At 40.7% G+C, this 20,878-nt stretch overlaps 1 protein-coding gene across 1 annotated transcript in view; it reads right to left on the bottom strand.

Moving 5' to 3' along the window:
- Positions 1–20,878, bottom strand: part of LHCGR (luteinizing hormone/choriogonadotropin receptor) — a 63,190-nt gene that overhangs the window by 23,033 nt on the left and 19,279 nt on the right. Inside the window, exons 3-7 of the mRNA XM_007970686.3 lie at positions 20,220–20,294; positions 16,766–16,840; positions 14,733–14,807; positions 14,567–14,644; positions 4,102–4,170 (exon numbers count right to left, since the gene is read on the bottom strand). Of these exons, the coding sequence (XP_007968877.3) occupies positions 4,102–4,170; positions 14,567–14,644; positions 14,733–14,807; positions 16,766–16,840; positions 20,220–20,294 (372 nt within the window). The remainder of the gene's footprint in view (positions 1–4,101; positions 4,171–14,566; positions 14,645–14,732; positions 14,808–16,765; positions 16,841–20,219; positions 20,295–20,878) is intronic.

Consider the following 20,878-nt stretch of genomic DNA (forward strand, 5'->3'; position numbering starts at 1 on the left):
TCTATAAGAGAATGGTTGTGATTCACAGAGCATCTGGAAAACCCTGGATGGTGGGCACAGTGTGTATCTGTCATTGGTATGATGATTTCAAGCATGGGAACATGATTCTCTTACCACCATTACAGTGTATACAGCAAAACAAACATACTAACATCCATTCCCCACCCTCCTTGCTGTTTAAGAACTGCAGAAGCCCCTGCATTTCACTCTCTAGGTGGCTGTTTTCCACATTTCTACTAAGCATTTTCTTTGGAAACCCTCAGCCCTTTCATCAGAATCTACCTGTCAATCTCACATCGTCCCATCCCCTGGGTGTATTTTCACTTTCAAGGAGATGAGACTGTCAGAGTCAATTGCTGTTTAAAATCTAAATCAAAAGAAATTTTTCTTCCTAAACCTCCATGACTCTTCTTCCTGATGTGTTTTGTTTTAATTATATTCAGTTATAGTTATACATCATTGAAACTGGGCTCTGTGAGCAAATTATTCTTGTGTTAGCCCAGTCAGATTAATTGTTCAAATTTCATGACAGAGCATTTCACATGTTTTACTAAAACCCAGATCTTTCTGTATACTGATAACTCTGTATTACGCAACTTGGTCAAAAAATAAATTAATTTCCCACATTTTCCTGGAGGTCACTTTTGAGAATTCTCCCAATGACGTGACCTTGCAGGTGTGAGAAGCACAGGCAGGATGACCTTTTGAAGCACAGTGGAAGAAACCACAAGTTCCGTCAAAGTTTTCCCAGCTGGGGTGCTCTGGGAACAGTAGGGACTGACTCCCAGATCCCTCAGGTGCCTCAGGGCCACCTTCTAGGGCTGCTCCTGTCTTTCCTGTGTCCTGTGCTGCCTTAGTAAGTCAGGTGTTTGCAAACTTTGCAGGACTTCAGTATCATTGTGTTCTGAACAACTTTGGACAGGCCTATTTATGAGAAAGGCTGAATGTATTGTTTGAAAATTTTGCTTGACAATTTTGAAAACTGCTTCTCCCCTGCTACTTAAACTCTTTAATGGGTGACCTTGCCCTTAGAAGAGAATTCGGACTCCTTTCCCATGGCTGCTCAATCCTGCTCCATCTCCTTCATCTCCAGTCTCCCCCTTGCTAAAGACCCTCCAGCCATACGGGCCTCCTCTCAATTCCTGGGACTTATCAACTTAGTTCCTTTTCCAGCTCAGGACCTTTGCACATCTGCTCCCGCTTTCTGTAATGTGCTTCCCTCACTGTTGCCACAGTGGAATCCTTGTCATCCTTCAGGCTTAGCCTATATATCACGTCCTCGGTGAGGCCATCCTGGGTACCTTGCCTAAATTGGTCACCCCTCATACTCTCTCAGATCTCAGTACAGGTTATGTCCTTCATAATATATATTACCCTTGTAATAATTTTATCTATTATTTGCTTTTTTTGTCTGTCTCTTTTGATAGATCAGAAACTTCAAAAGGGCAGGGACTGTGTCCTCTCTACCATCGCAGACTCAGTACCTAACACAGTGCTTAGTATATCAGTGGTGCTTAATAAATGTTTGTTGAATGAAATTAAGTTTGTTCTTGGCAAACTGACTCATGTCCTTGGTTTCCTCTTTCTTACAACAGTGAGATGCAGGGCATACAGAATGTTGACTAATTGGACTTTTCATAGTTCATACCCATTTTGGCATCTCTGTAACAGCTGAAATGCTGCTGACCACCTGAAATCTTCCCTCCTAAATTTCTATTTTTCCTGACCTCACACAGACACACTGTGTTGGTTTTCCTCCCATCTGTTTTATTTTGCTCTTGCTTCTCATGCTCATCTTGTTTCCCTTTAATTTAATATTCACTTCCTTTGTTTTTCCCCCTGTTCAGGTAACCTCAGCCACAAAGGATTTCAGCCATCCCCTCTATTCAGATGACCCTGGCATTTGTGTCTCTAGCCCTGCCCTACCCCTTCCAGCCTTCCAGCCTTCCTGCTAACAGATGAGCCTTCTTTAAGCACTCATCTCGTACTTCCAACTCAGAACTTTCAATGGCTTCTCGTTTTCCGGAGAAGAGAGTCTGAACTCTTTACTATGGCATCTGAGGCCCTTCCTGTTTTGTCCCTAACTTGTATCTAGAAAGTACCATTTGCTGGTCTCTGAATACATGCTATACTTCCTCTTCTGGACCATTCTTCTTGCTGTCCTCTGCTTGGAAGGCGTTTTTCCTCTATTTTTGCCTAAGTTATGCCCAGCTCAAAGCCCACCTTTCCCAGATACTTTTTATACTTTCCTTTCCTCCTGCCTTGAAGTCCCAGAGAACTTTACCTCTCTCTGGGGAGGCTTCATGCTTTGCTTCTGTTTTAGTTAGTACTTAATGTGTAGTTTATACAGCATTTGGAGATGCTTCTTCCTATGCTGTAAGCTCCTGTAGGGCGACACTAGGACTTAATCATCTTCATTTCTCCTGAAAATATGACATGTTTCTTCAAACACAGCTGATGCTTCATAAACATTTGTTGAGTGAATAATGGTATGAGGCATCTGAGAGAACTGTGCCAGGAGATGATATAAATGCCTCTGATTTAAGTTTGGCAGAAATCGATTCAATTGGCCTGAGTGAACCCTTCATTAACTTAAGGATGCTTGTTGATGAACCTTTCATTAAGTCATCAAGTCAAAAAGAACATGAGGGCAAATTCACCCCATGATAGGAGAACAACTTTAAAAATTCTACCATTTCTTGAACACTTAGTATGTGCTACTATGCTGTGCTAAGCACACAAAAATATAATCTTGTTTAATTGTTTACTTATAATTCATTATATTGTATAGTACATAATAAGCACCTACTATATGCCAGGCACTGTGTTAAGTATTGAGGATATGAAACAGATCTTTTCATTTTGGCGGGGTATCTTCAAAAAAAGCCTATTAGTGGATCTACTTTATGAATGAGGATACTGAGGCTTAGATAGGTTAAGTAACTTGCTCAAGGTCATACCAGCTGTTAAATAGTGGGACTGGAGTTTGAGTCTTACTCACTGTCTCTTAAGTCTATTCTGTTAGCCACCAAACTATATAGCATGTATCAGTATAATAGAGGCTTTGGTTAGATACCTATCATTAAAAATAAACAGCATATTGTGCAGAATTTTGCTACCCAACTTTAGACTGTGCTACCCAACTTCAGACTGACAGCATCAGCATCTCATGAAGCTTGTTAAAATTGCATATTCTCAGGCTCTACCTAGATCCACTGAATCCAAGTTTCTGGGGGTAGGGCCCAGGAATCTGTATTTTAAAAATCTGCAGGTTCTTCTTAGGTGTGTAAAAATTTGAGAAGCATTAGTCTAGATTACAGCTTACACAACTTATTTATTTTAAAGGCCTTTTTGTTTATTTTCCTTAATTTTGGCTTTAATTGAACTTTTCATGTGCTCTCAGTTTTTATTATGAACAAATTGTAGGGTGACTGTCACCTCACCCTGTACTTGCTGTGGTTCAAATGTCCCCAGCCCCACAAACTTTGTGAATATACCACTGTTTTAGAAGAGGATCCATAGAAGGAAAGAGAGGTCGAGAACAACGAGGGAAACAGTAGCGATGCTCTTCTTGAGTTAAAGGCTGTTAACATGAAGAACTGGGTAGGGTGTGGTGAAAACACAAAGCTCCCTACCTTGTGGAAAATGAGCTTCCTCCCACACTAGCAGTACAGAGATGGGACTCCCTGAGTGGGTCTGTTGTGGCTGATTAGACTGGTAAATGGTAGTGTTATCTGATTTCTCTGCAGTGGGGCCAGGGGAAGAATTTCTTTCTGAAATTCTGCTTCCTCTAACACACCATCAACCTGAGTGAGGGGGCTAGAGAGGGAGGCACTGAGTTGGAGGAGGCATAAAGTAGGGTGTTGAATATTTCAGTAAACTGTCAACTTCAATGTATCCAGGCTGCATCTGCCTTTGAAATCAGGGTGCTGTGGGGTTTCTAGCCAGCCAGTTGCCTAGTAACAGGCATGAAACACTGAGGGCTAGCCACTTGAAAGTTTATTTTTGCCCTGAGTTAGTTGCTGAAGATTGAATGTGATCTTGTAGCCAGAGTAATATTTCATTTTTATTCGTGAGCTGGGGAAATGAGCAAATACTTACAGTGAAATCAGTGTCGTCCCATTGAACGCATGACTTTGTACTTCTTCAAATCCATTTCCATATAGTTTGCTGAAGGAGGGAGGAGAGGGTTTAGGAATGGGAAGAAACTGAAAGAAACAGTTTGGAAACACATTTTTCCTCCTGTAACATATATTACTAAGATTATTACAGGCATTCATAATATCTAGTTCTCTATCGTCACCACCACCATCAATTTATTAAGTGCCTATTAAGTGCTAGATACTTCATCAGCCACTCTATGTATATTTTATGATTTCATCCTCATCATCATTTCCATTATACTGACAAGAAACCTAAGCCTCAGTGTGGTTATGTAGCTTGCTTAATGTCAAAAGGAAAACAGTGGCATAGCTGGGATCCGAGGCCAGAGCTGTTTAACACTTAAGCCTTTCCTCTGGTTTTGCAGGCCTGTGTGGGCATATGGGTTTTCTGGGTGTTGAAAGCTGAGGGCAGAGGAAGCCTCCAGCACTGAGCCAGCTTTTTTTTTCTTGGATGAGTGTGTGGTTTTGCTGATGTCAAATTTGGCTCCACAACCAAGAAGATTTCATTGTCTGTAAACAGTTCTTTAAGACCATTAGTGGGTAGTGAATCAATTTACTTGGGCATAACCAGCATTTAAAAAAACTACATAGAAAAAATAAAAAGTATTAGAGCATTTTGCAAGTAATTAGGGTATTAATTTTTATGAAATTTTATCCCACCATTTTTTATGGTATATACCTATAAATACACATACATACATACATACATATATACTTCTACCCGGAATAAGACATAAGAGGATCCTTAGAACACAGATACAGGGAAATGTTTGAGCCAAAAAGGAGTCTAGAGGGAATCAAGCAGCACATCGTCATTTTGCAAAGAAGGAAATAGACTCAGTGAGGGAAAGTAACTTGTCTAAAGCCCACAACTGGCATAAATGGGACTAGGATATGCTTTGTCTGGGGCTACTTCTAGCACATCAGTTTTGCTGATTCTTTTTACTTTTCCTCTGCTGATATGCTCATGGCCTACCCATCCTCTTCCTGCAGGATTGTATTTCATGTCATGTTCTCAGTGGGGCCTTTACTAGCTGCCCTATTTAAAACACCGATTTCCTATCCCCCTACTTTCCCTATCCTCCTTCCCTGATTTGCTTTGCCTGCATTGCTTTATCATCGTCTGACCCATGATTATATTTTATGTTTTTACTGTTCACCTCCTCCAGAGAAACATATCCTCCTGTATCTAGAACAGTGCCTGGCACCTGGGAATATTACAGTAAATATGCATTAAATGAATGGGATGACCAAATGGGAGTATGTAAGATGAATTTCATACCGTAAATCATAGCCAAACAAGTTTGAAAGCTACTGACTTAGATGGAAATATTTGTATAAGTTCTTTGTGAATGATGATGTAAAACCCACGTGAGAAAGGGCTGTGGTGTGACGTACTGTTAAGCTCCTTATATCTGCCAAGACCCTAACTTCCCTTAGCAGGGATGCTGGAAGCTGGCCAGGGACAGGCTGTGGGGTGTGACTTGAGAAGTGGTTCAGAAACGTGCTTCACTTATTCCTGCTCCAGGTAGCTGTTGTCTTCAAGGCCTCTCTAGTCTTTGTTAAATAAAATGAGCATGGAACTTCACTTTGCGGGGTGTGTGTGTGTGTGTAACATCAACAGCATGTATGTACTCTGTGTGTATGTATGTATGGTCTCCTCCCACCAACCCACAACACAGCTGAGACAAACCAACATATAAATAAAGGTGTGACTCATTTTGAAGTATAATATGTAAGCTCTGAAATTCAGAAAATATAACTAGAGGTTACAAAATAGTTCTTAAGTCTCCTCGGTTAGATTCAGTTCAAAGAGGGCAGGGGAGCATATTTAATTCATTTCGTAAACCCCTGGGGCCTCACAGAATGCCTGGTACCTAGCTCAGTCAATAGCCTGGGTAAAGCAGCGGCTTTGCCGTTCCCTGGGAGGGGGAGGCTTCCATGGTTTGCCAGGCTCTCATATGCTTTCTTCTGAGCTTCTTTAGAGTTTACGGCTACACATACTAGCTCTCCCATATTGGATTACTGGATGCAACTTTCAGTAGTTTTCATTCCCTTCTATATTGTAGAATCTGAGGCACGTTTCTGAACCATTTCTCAAGTCACACCCCACAGCCTGTCCCTGGCCAGCTTCCAGCAACCCTGCAAAGAGAAGCTAGGGTCTTGGCAGATTCAAGCAGCTTAACTTTACATCACACCACAGGCCTTTCTCAAAGAACTTATATTTCCATCTAAGTCAGTAGCCTTCAAACTTGTTTGGTTATGATTTATGGTAAGAAATTCATCTTACATATTCCCATTTGGTCATCCCATTCATTTAATGCATATTTACTGTAATACTCTCAGGTGCCAGGCACTGTTCTAGATACAGGAGGATATGTTTCTCTGGAGGAGGTAAACAAGAAAACGTAAAATATAATCATGGGTCAGATGACGATACAGCAATGGAGGCAGAGCCAATCAGCTTCACATACTAGCTCTCCCATATTGGATTACTGGATGTCACTTTCAGTGGCTTTCTTCCCCTTCTATATTGTGGAATCTGAGAACACAGGGACAGGGTTGATGCCTGTTGTCTTGCGTAATTATACACAACCTTGTTGCCTCCTTAGAAGCTCAGTTTCACCGGAATTCTTTTTTATTTTACACTTAGGATATTATTCTTTGGCAGTCTCCTGCCATTTTAGGGGTTGCATTCCTTTATAGCAGTCTCTTTTAGATAAAGGAATCACACCCTTTTTCCTGAACTTCCTTAAGTTTGATTTCTTAGACTCTTGCCCAGTATTTATCAAAGCTTTCTCCTCCATCCACTGAATTAGAATCACCTGGAGTTGCTTGTCAAAAATGCAGACTCAGACCTACTAAATCAGAAACTAATAGTGGTATCCAAAAAATATGTACTTTTATAACAAGCCCTCCCAGTGAGCCGTCATATGCCAGTTTGAGAACCCTTGCCCTAGGGTATATCATAGGATGATACTATTCTTATCACTTCCATGGGGCAAATCAGATGGTCGTTGGCTTAGAATTGTATCCAGAGTCTAGTTCCTGAATTGCTTTCTGTACCTTCTAAGTGGTGGCACTACATGTGTAGTAGATGAAGAAAAAATAGCCCTTGCTTTGTTTTCACCAAAGCTGCTAATAGTTGTCTAGATGCCCATGAGCCTATTACTCGTCACAGCTGCATGCTGCCCTGATCCTTGTTTTGATACATGTTAGGATTTTATGCTTTTCTGTTAGATTCACAATGTCATTGCTGTAAGTGTACCCTTGTGGTTAAGTCTGCAGGCACTGAACCCAACTGCTTGAATCCCAGCTCTGCTGCTTACAATCTGAATTACTTTGGGCAAGTTACTTACCGTCTCTGTACCTTGATTTCCTAATCTGAAAATATAATAATAGTATCAACCTCATAAAGCTATTGTAAGGACTAAAAATGTAAATATGTGCTTAACATTTCTAAGTAGGTTCTGGAATACAATCAATGCTTAATGTGTTGGTCGTATTATTATTATTATATTTTGCAGTAGCCTCCAGCCTTCTGACCAGAACAGAGGGAAAGGATCTCCCTTTCCATGCTCTGGACAGGATTTCTGTCAAATACAGGCATCTTGTTTAATTGAACTATCATCCTTCTCCACTGAGGTAGGGGGTCTTTCTCTTCCTGGGCAGAGCAAGTCAGGTCAGTGGCCTGGACTTCCCCAAATGTACTCACATGCTGAAGGCTCTCAGATACCTTTGGTCTGTACTAGCATCATGGACTTTTTTGGCTTTAGACATTTTCCATGTCTTTTTTTTTTTTTTTTTTTTCTGAATAGCCTCAGTCCTGCTTGTCTCAACTTTCTAAACAATGTGGCCCACTGTTCCAGCTGCTCTTGTCTCTTTTCTTACCAGTCACACACAATAGAATGTGCTGCCTTGTTTTGATTAAAAGAGAAGCTTCCTTACTCTGGAGAAATTACAAATGTGAGTGGGAGACCTCATGCTGTCAGGCTTGCACAATGCTTTTAATGCCCTTAAAAAAACATCTGGAGAGTCACTTCAGATAACTTTTTTCCAAAACATCATGGTGTCAGAATTAAATGAGGAAGGCTTCCTTTGCTTTACTTTGACGATTTTGTCACAGGCACAAAAATGAAGATTTTCACCTCCCCCAACTTCTCCTCTATTACAATAGCTGTACCTAACTTTAAAGCATTGTCTAGATTCTCTACTCAAATGTCAGTAATTGTGAATCAGACAGAATGGCACCTTTTTGTTCAAAATAAGATTTGGGCTTTATTAATCACAGATGATACTCTAATTCTGAATGCTGCTTTATGATGAACCCCAAGTATTCCTGGGGCTCTAAAAGCATTTCTGGGGTTCTAATATTAACAGTATTAGAAATTATTCTACAGTTTCATTTTGGATCACCTGGTTTCTGAATGATTTTGAAGAAGAAAACTTAATTTATGTTTACAGATACTCAGGGTCTCAAAAAAGTGGCCCCATTGCTAAAAGGCAAAGCATGCTGCTTTAGAAGATATCTTTTAGAAAATATGGTGGTATATTTGTAAGTACATTTTTTTTTTCAAATGACTATACAAACAGCATTCTAAAGAAAGGAAATCCTAAATTTACCACTTTCTTCCCTGTGTGGAACTTTGCTGACGTCCTTTTATAGCTGAATAATTCCTCATGTATGAAGACACTTCTCTAGTGGATGTACTGGCAGTGGTTAGATGGATACCTGTGACCTGGTTACTATGTGCTGCTGTAACCCTAGTTATGCATCAGGGTCCCCCCACTTCTGGGGCCTCACAGTCTCTATAGCAAGGGATCCCTCTCCCTGGATTGCTGTGCCTCCTGGCTCTCAGCAGCACTGAGTTTTCACGTTTCCTTCTATCTCAGCCATGTTCATGTCAACTTATATGTCTTTACTATATGTAATAATAAAAAGGGTGACAGGCATCAGAAAGAATGATAGCATTAAAGGATTCCAATATGTTGAATAAATTTTTTGAAAACTTCACATTCTATAGTGATACTCAAAAAGAGACAGACCAAGAGAGAACAGGGAAAAGGGGGAAAAAAGTAAGCATCTTCTTTACGGAAAGGTGTTGGCTAATACATGTAGAAGAATGGAAAAAACTACCATTTTGTTTAACTCCCCTTGTAACAACCGTGTAATCAATGGAGGCTGAAACCATTGGATGAAAAGTTGTTGGCCAGCTGAATAGTCACACAAACTCACAGTGTACCACCATAGTTTACTTGTTAATGACAGAGGAAAATGTGCTCTTACAATAGAGATCTGGCAGTCACTGCCTTAAGCAAGCAGCCAAGTAGTGTGACAGTGTGACATAATGTACTTCCTGGTTTGATGTAGTGCGAGAGGCACAGCACCCCCTTTGCAGTGTTCCTGTAGAAATATTTGACCTGAATCTAGTCATGGCAATATAGTCAGCGGAATCCAGACAACTGTCTTGGGCTCCTCAAAGGATCCTATGTCATACAGAACAGAGGAAGGAAGCTGGACAGTTTGAGATATGGGGGAAGATGTGGGAGGTGAGATTGGGAGGACAAGGGGAAGTAACAGCAAAAATGCAATGCATAAACTTTGATTGGATTCTTATTTCTAAAAAAATCTATAAAAGACATTTTCATTTGAATATGGACTGTAGGTTAGATAATATTATTCATGCTTATTTTCTTAGGTGTGATGGCGTTGTAGTTATGTAGAATGTCCATGTTTTAGAGAGATACGTGCTCACGTATTTAGGGGTGAAATGCCATGATGTGTATAAACTTCTTTTGGATGGCTTGGCAAAAGGGCAGTGTGTGGTATATACTCACATACACAGAGATGGAGTGGGTGCGGCAAGCTGCTAATAGTTGATGAATCTACATAAGGTGTATAGGGGTGTTCATCATGCTGTTCTTTCCATCTGTCAATGAAAAGACAAATGGAAAGTGCCTCAATTTGTCAGTTAAAAATTTCAAAAAACAAAAAAAAACATTTAAAAGGAGATGATGAAATGTGATGTTTTTAAGATGGTCTAAAACAACTGGCCTGCTCCAGGTTGCTAAGTATGAGCTTTTAACTGTGATTAATTGTAATTGTGATGATTGTGTAGTTGACGCAAAGTGATTTGATTCACAGGAGGCAGTAATCCCTTTGAATAGACAGAGATAGAGGTATGTCAAAGTGGGATGACCTGACTAAGGCTACTTGGCTGGTTAGACACAGAGCCAGGACTGAAGCCCAGCCTCCCTATTTCAACACAGTAGAGAGACCCAGCAATCTCTCTACTGTGGCTTGTCATGGGTACAGCCTGGGATTGTCATGCCTTTCCAGACATCACTTCTCTGTAGGGTCTTAGAAAATTAATTGCCGTGACCTTTCCATTTCTTTGTGGAGTTGAGATGTGAATCAAGATTGTCTCTTTTTTTTGAGACTGGTATGACCAATCACCTAGAATATTTTAAAGGTAGTGCAGCTAAATTCTGCTTGTTTGGGAAGGAGGGACATTTCAAGGTGGCCTCTTGAGGAGATTTAATAAACAACCAAAGTGGCTATAAAGGGACATAAGAGCATAATGCATAGTTTTAGCATTAGCCCCACTGAGTTTCTCCAGCATCAAGTGAAGTGTTTTGTTTTCATTAAATGAGCTCACAGTTGGTAAAGATTTGGGTCGGGGGAGGGCAAGACAGGTTCTACAAAAGGCAAAGTCTCAAATACCACTAATAATGACAAGAGAAGGCTAGCTTTCATTATTTTCTAATTAGAGAGTTGAACTTTATAGCTGAGAAAATAAGGCTTTCCTCTTTAAGTGCAATACCCTTTTTCCAGCAGGGTGCTCCACATGATCCTTTGCTTACAGAGGGGCCCATTCAGCAGAGAACAAGTGCCAGGCAGAAGACTCATCACTCCCCTTCCAGATGAAGGGCCAAGAATGAGAAGGGGGATGGAACCACAATGTCCCACAGGCTCTCTGGGAGAGACAGAGCCTTAATCTTTATTAACTTCAGAGTGGGGGAAATTACACCCTACTGGCATGAACTCTTTTTCTTAAAATCATGAGCAACATAAGTTAATGTCCCTGTCATAAAGAAAACCATGAAGCTCTCTGTGCCCATACTGAAGTATGATGTGTGAGAAGGAATCTTTGGTTACTCCTTGAGTCTGGTGGGGTGTCCCAGTCTTGTGAGCTCATAGTTACCTATGGGTTATCCCAACATTGATTTTCTTCTTCACCCTCCTCCATGTCTTCTGCCCTTTCATTCCTACTTCACTCCACTCCCATCATTGTACATTTACCTGGGAGGAGTACCTGTTGGTCTCTGATTATTTTTAGATTTAGATCAAAATCGAAGGGAGTTGTGGATATTTGTGATCTTTGAATAAAGTCTACTCTATTGAGTAGATTATTTTGTTACTTTTTCCAGAGTTACCTCCAAGCCTGCCTCCTTGTTCTGGCACTTAAGGGTCTCTGCAATTCAATGTCCTCTCCATCTCAGCCAGTTATCTAAACTCACTTTCCGTTCCTTAAATAGCATGTTTACTCCCAAGTAGTAGCTTCACCCTGTTCTCCTCCTGCCATGCTTTTGCTCCTACTATCTCTTCACTTGGATTCCTTACTCTGCCTTTCTCTGTGTGTGGTACCACATAAATGTTAAGAACGTGATTCTGGAGCCAGACTGCCTGGGACCACATCTTGGCCTGAGATAGAGACACTTAACCTCTTGGTGCCTTGGTCTCCTCATCTAAAAGTAGGGTTGATAGTTCCTACCTCATAAGGTTGCTATGAGACTTAAAAAGTACTTAAAAACAGTACAGGTATTTAATAAGGGCTACATAAATATTAGATGCTATTATCACACTTACCCATATAAATGTTACTGATTCCATAGGTCTGATTCAAGTCTATCAGCTCCACTATAAAGCCTCTTCTGACTTCCCCAGCCCAAGAGGACTTCTCTAAGATCTTATTTCTAGGTACCACACACTCTGATAGTGAATATCTACTATCTTGTATTATCCTTTTATTATTTTATGTCTTTCCCCTCATTGAGATTATGAACTTCTTGAGGACATGAATCTAATCCTATGTATTTTGTATTCTTGATATCGACATGAGGAGACCCCAAATCCTAAGGCATGTGATATCACCTCATTTGGAGTTTATTTGGTGAATACCTTGTTTTTTGGTGGGGGACATGATGAATGAGTAGTTCTAGATCCAGTGGTGAGTTGAAAACACTTTATAAGCAGCAGGTAGAGCTGTGGTGTATGAGGGAAGTGGCAGAAGTGGAGAGACTGTTGAGAAATATTTCTAGGATCAATAGAGTCTCCTTCCCAGTGTTCAAGAGTTGCAAGTAAAGAGTATGGGTTATTTTTGAAATTATTTGTGGTTGCTGCTCTGTATTCTTTTGATTGCAGTAATCTGAGATGAAGCTACATAGTCACAGCTTTGTAACATGACAACTATACGTGTAAAATTACACCTACACAAAGTAAAAGTACTATACAAAGGCAGTGTACCAAGGATACCAATTTTTAGAATCCAGTGATATAAAAGAGAGTCCTCTGAGATGGTCTCTTCTTTTGCTTCACATCTATCTCTTCATTTCAGAGTCATTCCAATCCATGTTCTCTCTTTTTTCTTTAAGGGTGAGCTCCTTTATTGCCTCATCACAATTTTGCCATGGGCTGTAACCAAAGCAGAAAGAGTGAGAGGGATATGGATTTTAGGAGCAGAATTAAATAAGGGTTGTTGGGCTTTAGGTATAAAGAAATGAGGCCGGGTGTGGTGGCTCACGCCTGTATTCCCAGCACTTTGGGATGCCAAGGTGGGCAGATCATGAGGTTAAGAGATCGAGACCATCCTGACCAACATGGTGAAACTCTATCTCTACTGAAAATACAAAAATTAGCCAGGTGTGGTGGCATATGCCTGTAGTCCCAGCTACTCAGGAAGCTGAGGCAGGAGGATCACTTGAACCCGGGAGGTGGAGGTTGCAGTGAGCTGAGATTGCACCACTGCACTCCAGCCCGGTGACAGAACGAGATTCAGTCTCAAAAATAAAATAAAATAAAATAAAATAAAATAAAATAAAATAAAATATGGTGCCCAGGATGCTGCTTCTGAATGGTAGGGCAGTGGAAGGCTCCCATGTGAAGATGTATGGCAGGGATTCCAGAGGGAAGGAAGTCTGGCAAGTGTCCTGTGAAGAACATGGGTTGAGTTACCTTAGTGTAGTGCTCCTCAAACTTTAATGTACATGTGAATCACTTGGGATCTTGTAAAAAGCATATTCTGAGTTAGTAGGTCTGTGGTGAGCTATTTCTAACTAGCAGATACAGTTTAGATCTATGTTTCCACAAAATCTTATTACAAATTATAATCCCCAATGTTGGAGGTGGGGCCTGGTGGGAGGTGACTGGATCATGGGGGTGGTTTCTCATGAATGGTTTAGCACCATCCCCCTAGTGCTGTTCTTGTGATAGAGTGCTCATGAGATCTGGTTGTTTAAAAGTGCATGACACCTCCCTGCTCTCTCTCTTCCTACTGCTCCTGGCCATGTGAGGTGCTGGCTCACCCTTCACCTTCCATCAGGATTGTAAGTTTCCTGAGAGCTCCCCAGAAGCTGAGCAGATGCCAGAATCATGCTTCCTGCAAAGCCTGCAGAATTGTGAGCCAATTAAAAGCTCTTTTCTTTATAAATTATCCAGTCTTAGGTAGTTCTTTATAGCAATGTGAGAACGGACTAATATACCAGTTCTCAGAAGATGCTGAAGATGATGGTTCATACTTTGAATAGTAAGGCCTTAGGAAACACCATGAAAGGATAGCCTGGTAACCTGAAGAGTAACTGTCAAATAAAAACACATTATTTTTAAGTATTAAGGGATAGAGAGAATGGGTATAGATAGTGTTGCTTCAGAAGCAAAGTGGGAGGGACCCAAGAGGAAGGCGAAAATGAGAAACAGAGCAAGGTCCATTGATAAACTACTTTTCCTACTTGGAGAATATCCTTCCAAACTCTTCCCTGTTGAAATCTTGAAATTTCTGTGCTATTTTTTAGCCAGGAAAGCCACACCTCTCTAGACTGTGTCTTCCCAGCCTTACAGCATTCTTCATTAATACAGTGAACAATTTCATAAGTTTGAGACTCAGTCACTAAAAATCCTTGGGGCCTAGGTTAACTTTAAACTGAATTGATTGGTTGCTTGTCATGTGAACATATGACCCACCTGTGATCTTACACAACCCCCTTCACCCTTAGCATTTTAGGTCAAGAAGAATGTCACCAGTGAGTGAGGAATGTGGTAAAACATGAGAAAAAGCTCACCCCAACCTAGTAGTGAAAATAGCAGGAGGCTGTATGGCAGAACATGAATCTGGGAGTTTACTCACAGTGTTACAGATTCATTATTCATCCCTTGAAAAGCATTTCCTGGTATGGTGGTTATGTGTAAGTTATCACAAATTTCCCTTGAGAAAAGAAATAAGAAATATTTACTTTCCAAATTTTAGCAGCAAATAGGAAACTGTTATGCATAGCAATCAGCCTGGTACTTACAGAATGAAATTTAATTCAGAGGACAAGATCTTCGTAACATCTGGAAACTTTCTGATGCCCGTGTTACAGATGCTCCTGTGATTAGGGACAGGGTAGTGGTGTGGGCAGAGAGTAGGTAAAAGTGATTGTTAGTAAGACATAAAGATAAAAAGGGAGTACAAAAGCATTTTGCAAATACGACTTTCACATTAAATTTAAAAATACTGAGTTTGGTGTTATCAGGACTACTTTTAGCTGAGAAAGATTGTTGGAATTCAGAAGTCCCTGATGCTACAGGAGAAGATGCTCTAATGACTCCTATTTAGAGATTTCGGGACTGGGGCCAAATTTAAAGGTCTTTTTCATTTATATTTCTAGCCTGTCTTATTAAATCAATCACATTTTCCTACTGTATTGTGTTCCGTTTTCTTTTAGTAATTAGTTTATTACATGCTCTTGATAGTTCTAGAAAGCATCCATAAATTTTGGAGCAGATTTTAATTCAAATACTTCAAGAAGATTAATCTTTTATGATAAATCCATATTGCTCATTATTAAAAATCTTCCCTTATTTAGCTACCTTGCAATTCAGGAAGTTCTTCTTTGCATCTCATTGAAATCACTAAAATTTATTTTGGTGTTTGGAGCTATTCAAGACTCTTCTTTTCCTCCCACCTTTTATTTAACCTCCAAAGAGGAGAGAGGCTTAAGTGATAGGTAAAATTGAAGAATATTTTATTACAAAATGGGGCTCCTTCAGAGTCTGGGCATCTGGATTTCCACCGAGTTGTAGATTCACTGGTCTTGGACTCTGGACAACTAATGTGAACTGCCTGTCACCCTGGTGACAATGAAACAAAGCCAGGTTTCTCTTCTGGCTCTCTCTGGTTGTCCTCCTTATCCAAAAGCCTAGGTCACACGGGATCTCTGCTCTGTCTATAGCTGGGGATAGCAGTGTGGGATTAGACTACAATGTGTACTTGAGTTGGGTGAATATCACAGTTTTGGATGAAAATACTATTTAATAAATACAATTATTCTTAGATAATAAGGGCCGCAGTGGTCAAATTTGGTTCTGGGATTTCCTTATGTTCTTTCAAAGTAGTTGATGCTACCGTATGCTTATATGCCCTATAGACACCCTGTAGGTTTGGAAAAGCAGAACACCTGAGTTTGGAATTGTTCAGTGTTAGAGTTAACAAAGGAGCTATGCCAGTTCCAGTAGCAGCTCTTGTAGAAGGCCCCAGAGCAAGACTGATGACGTGAAACACCAGAGAGATGTCCCTTCTCTCTGTTTTCCTTTTTTTGGGCAGTGATGGGAGGTGGACTTTACATTTCTGAGGAGTTTATGAAATTTAAAGAAGAAAGAGAGGATGTCTGTTTTAGGGAGGCTTAAATTTTTCTTTATGTATAGGGATGACTTGATATGTGAGAAAATCCATAGTGATAAATTCATAGATTTCAGAAATTTTGGTATTGCTGGCAAGGCAATGATTGTGGAAGGCTGCAGTGGTACTCAATTTCTAATGCTAATTGACAGAGTTAATGGGAAGTGGAAAATAATGATTTACTTTATATGGCATAGTGTCTACTTTAAGGCAATACTTAAAAAGTTTTCATTTAATGAACAAATGAAAAAACATGAGATGCAGGAGATCAGTAATTCTCAAACAGTGGTGAGAGTCAAATCAGAATTGCCACTCTCACTTTCACCTATTCTCTATTCACCTCAGAGATTCTGATTTACCTTCTTTAAAGTGTTATGACCTCCATCTCCCATACCCACTGTCAACCTTAAAAATCACTGCAAAGGGGTGATGTTCTTCCCAGGTGTTTAGGACAGATAAAATTTTGGGAACCACTTACATGTATACAAAAGCACCCAGCACGGTGGCTGACAAGAAATGCCAATTAAATTTAAATCAGAAGGCTGAAGAGGAACATGCAAATAGTGCCGTGTATATGGTTAAACAAAATCTTTCCAACCTTTTCTTTGATTTTCATCAGATGCCCATCTTCCCCTCCCCAGTTGCTTAAAAAGGAAAATTTCTCACAAGTATTGTAATCGGGGAAGATTTATAAATGCTCCGGGCTCAATGTATCTCAGATTTTTGGTGTTCTGGATCAGTCTGTAAAGAGAGAGGGAAAAAAAAGCAGCATTTAATAGATATGTATTGTTTGGAATGGGTGAGATTGTGGTCACCAGAAGCTACTGGCTGAAAATGGCATCAGCTAAAGCCAGCGACCTTCATATGCTTGGGAGGACCCCTAGCGACTCTAGGGATGGAAATGGCTTGGTGAGAGCCAGTTCGCTATTTCCAGGAAGCACTGCTCTCAAGCTTCTAAAGAGGCCGGTATAAGGATCAGAGCAGGGAGTCTGTCTCTGCACCCTCCCCCACTCCCCCACCACAGACAGCACCGACACCCAGGGCTCCTGGCCAAGTAGATTCTGCCCCACTGTGGACCCCGCACACTGAGGGTGATGAGAGATTCCTCTCTCAGGAGAGATGAGCAAATTACCTACTCTCCCTTGTAAGCAAACTGGTCCTCTTCATATTGGCTGGCAATCACATGAGCAGTTATACCGAGGGGCACCAGTCTGTGGAATGGCACAGGGCAAAGGCCAGAGGCTTGAATTTGGGGGATTTTATATTCGTCCTGAAGATAATTTGCTGTGTGTTGATGCCCAGCCTCCTAACTTCCCTGAGCTAGTGTCTCTTCTGTAAAATTGGTATAATAGTATTACATAGTCTTCCTGCCTCACAGGTTAGTAGGTTTTAAGTAATAGAATAGGTAGAGATAACAAGAGGCAGGGCTTTGCAAAGTATAAAGGTACAGCCATACACCACTGTGGTGTTATTGCCCTCCCCGCCCAACTCCCCCATTCCCCTAATTACTGTGACCCTATAAAAAGTAGTCACCATTGCTAAGTCCTGTCTACTTTGTATTCAATAAAAGGCCAGTAAATGCCTTTGGCTTCCTTAATGCAGGTGACAGCCACCTGAGGAAATAATAATTACCTTGTTCTATAGAGAAAATGTAGTGTATTGATTAGGAGCATGGGGTCTGGAGTCAACTTGGTTTTTCATTCTGATTTTACTGATCATATGACCTTAGATATATCACTTAAAGTTCTCTGTGCCTTGGTTTCCTCATAGTGTTGTTTTTGAGGAATAAATGTATGTGTCTGGTTCACAGTAAGGCCTCAACCAGTGTTAACGATAGTTATAATAGTTGCTGAAATTAGGAAGTTGAATGATTTGTCTTTAGTCACACAGTTGAGAATTAGCAGAACTTGGACGTGACCCAATTTTTCTGACTATCAGTTTAGTGTTTGTTCCACCACACTACAGTTACCCATCACTTGTGCCTATTTCCATCTTCTCAGCCCTTTTGATTCTCCAGATGTGAGTGATATTTTGTTGTATTTATTTCTATAACAACTGAGTCAAGCAATCATAGGCCATATACGGCCTTATGTGGGTGGGATGGAAGGAACTTTTATCTCTAAAGATCTTTTGGGCTGGGTGTGGTGGCATGCATCCGTAGTCCCCGCTACTTGGGAAGGAGGTGGGAGGATCACTTGAGCCCAGGAATTTGAGGCCAATCTGGGCAACAGAGTGAGACCCCTGTAACTAAAATAAATGAATAAATAAAAGAAATTTAATAAAAGAATTTTGGGGCCTGACCTTAGCCCAGTCATTCATTCAACAAACATTTATTGGGCACCTACATGTGGCAAGCATTGTTCTACATGCTAGGAATACAGCTGTGAGCAAAGCAAAAAGAGCCTTCATGGAGCTAGCGTGCTAGTCTTAGGGCCTTCTTTGGGAATCCACAAACTTTCCCTGAGAGTGCTTTGTATTTCTTTCTGTTGATGAATGTGGCTTTGCATCATGGGAAGCTTTATTTATCATTAGCTGCCCTGGTGGTTCTCAATATAAGCTGTGTTTTAGCATTACCTGGGAAGTCTGTTAAAACTGCAGCTTTCCAGGTCTGAGATAGGACTGTCATTCTGCAATTGTAATGAGCCCCATGTGTGATTCTGCTTCTCAGCTAAGTCCAGACTATGTCTTTTGCACTTACTCATTATTTTGGATTTCTCCATAACTGGTGAGTAGTCTTACTTCCCTGGCTACACTGTCATCTCGTGGTGGACATTTATATTTTATCTCCTCTGTATTCCAATAGCATTTGGCCCTGTATTGGACACACGGTAGTTGCTCATGTACTTACCTATTAATTATTCTCTTTAGGTAATTATTCATTGGATCATTTATAGGGGGACCTTGTGGTATAATGGAAAATGCAGGAGCTTTGAAGAAAGACAGCCTGGGATTGAATTCCAGTCCTGCCATGGTCTAAAGCAAGCTTGTTGAACTCACAGCCTGCGTACCACATGTGGCCGAGGATGACTTTGAATGTGACCCAGAAGTTTGTAAACTTTCTTAAAACATTATGAGTTTTTAAAAAACTCGTCAGCTATTGTTAGTGTAAGTGTATTTTATGTGTGGCCCAAAACAATTATTCTTCCACTGTGGCCCAGGGAACCAAAAGATTAGATACCCCTGGTCTAAAGTGTCACGTTGGTCAAGTTTCTGTGCCTTTCCAAGCCTCCATTCCTTCCCCTGGACAAAAGGGATAATCACCCCGACTCTGCATGGTAGCTGTCAGGATTAAATGACACAACATAGAAGAAATGCCAAGCACAAGAGCTCAAAAAATGTTTGATGCTAATACTTTTCCCCTTCCCTTACTTTTGAAACTCCAAAGTAGGTGAAGTTTGAGTGCTCTTCTGGAAGCTCAGGTTTGGACCACACAAAGCAGCAGTAGGGGGCCTGGTTTAGAAGTCACATGAATTGATTTCTAATTCTAGCTCTGGCACTAACTTGCTGTGTGATGTCAGGCAAGTAAGCTAACCTCTTTAGGCCACAGATTCATCACTTGAAAACTGAATTGAACCAGTCTTTTCCTATCCTTTTTGTGATATTTTGGGCAAATGATACTTTGGCAAGTGTTTTGTTTCTAAGAGTTAATTCCAAAACATCACAATAACAACAACAAAACCCAACAAACCCAACACACACATGCCTATTAGAGAGCTTTTACACTGTAGGTATTCAAGAAACATTTACTGAATGAGTGAATGTGCCAAAAACCAATTTATGATCTCTAAGCTCTTTTCCACATTTTCCCACTATCCCAAGTACTCCATACCCTCCATAGGCAAGAGCTACTTGGCAGGACTTCACAATGTCAATTTTAATTTCTATCTTTGTGTTGTGATGTTTCAGAATTTATACAGCTCCCAGGGAGAAGCAGTTGTCACCATAGCAACCTACAGGCCACTGCCATGAGAAAAATTATTGCCTGCCCAGACCTAGTAATTGCTGTAGTCTTTTCCTCTTGGATTCCTAGCAGTGGATGCTTGAATACAAATACCAAGTGGGCCCCAGCCAGCGAGGGTAATAGTGTACAGCCGTAAACTGTCTATTAGCTGATGCTTACATTTCAGACAAATTGAGGAGGTTGTCAAAGGCATTAGCTTCTATCCTTTCCAGGGAATCAATCTGAGAGATTTCACTAGGGAAGAGAGAGGGGGGAAAAAAGAGAAAGAAACATGAAAGAAATGACCGTGTCTGCATGATAATGAGATGTGTGCGTGACCCAACAACTGAGGACTCCACTGTGTCCCCCTGAAAAGAACAAGGATGTGCAAGTTGTCCCCAAATCATACAGTGCTAACACTGTATGATTTAGAAGCACTGATGGGCACCTATAACCCAGGTGCAGCTGAAATGCAAGTTTTAGTAACTGTTTATGTGACAGGTTTTTCTCTTATTTATCTTTGGCTCAGAGTCACAGATTGTTAGAACTGCATAGGCCCATTGAGAAAATCTAGTCAGATTCCCTTGTTTTACAGCTCTGGAAATTAAGGCCCTGAGAGGAGAGTCAAATAGTATTTATATTAAGGTTCAAGACTAGGATATGGATCTCTGGGTCCCAATTCTGTCACTCTGGTGAGGCTTTAATATGCGTTGAATTGTTTCATAACTCTTAACCCTTGGTTTCCCAAAATCTCGTGCTGAGGCTATTGCAAGGTGGTCAACTCCTGCACATGGTATCTGTCCTGAATTATAATTATCTACTTCCTTGACTGTTTTTCT

This window comes from Chlorocebus sabaeus, chromosome 14 (assembly GCF_047675955.1).
Source record: "Chlorocebus sabaeus isolate Y175 chromosome 14, mChlSab1.0.hap1, whole genome shotgun sequence".
Taxonomy (NCBI): domain Eukaryota; kingdom Metazoa; phylum Chordata; class Mammalia; order Primates; family Cercopithecidae; genus Chlorocebus; species Chlorocebus sabaeus.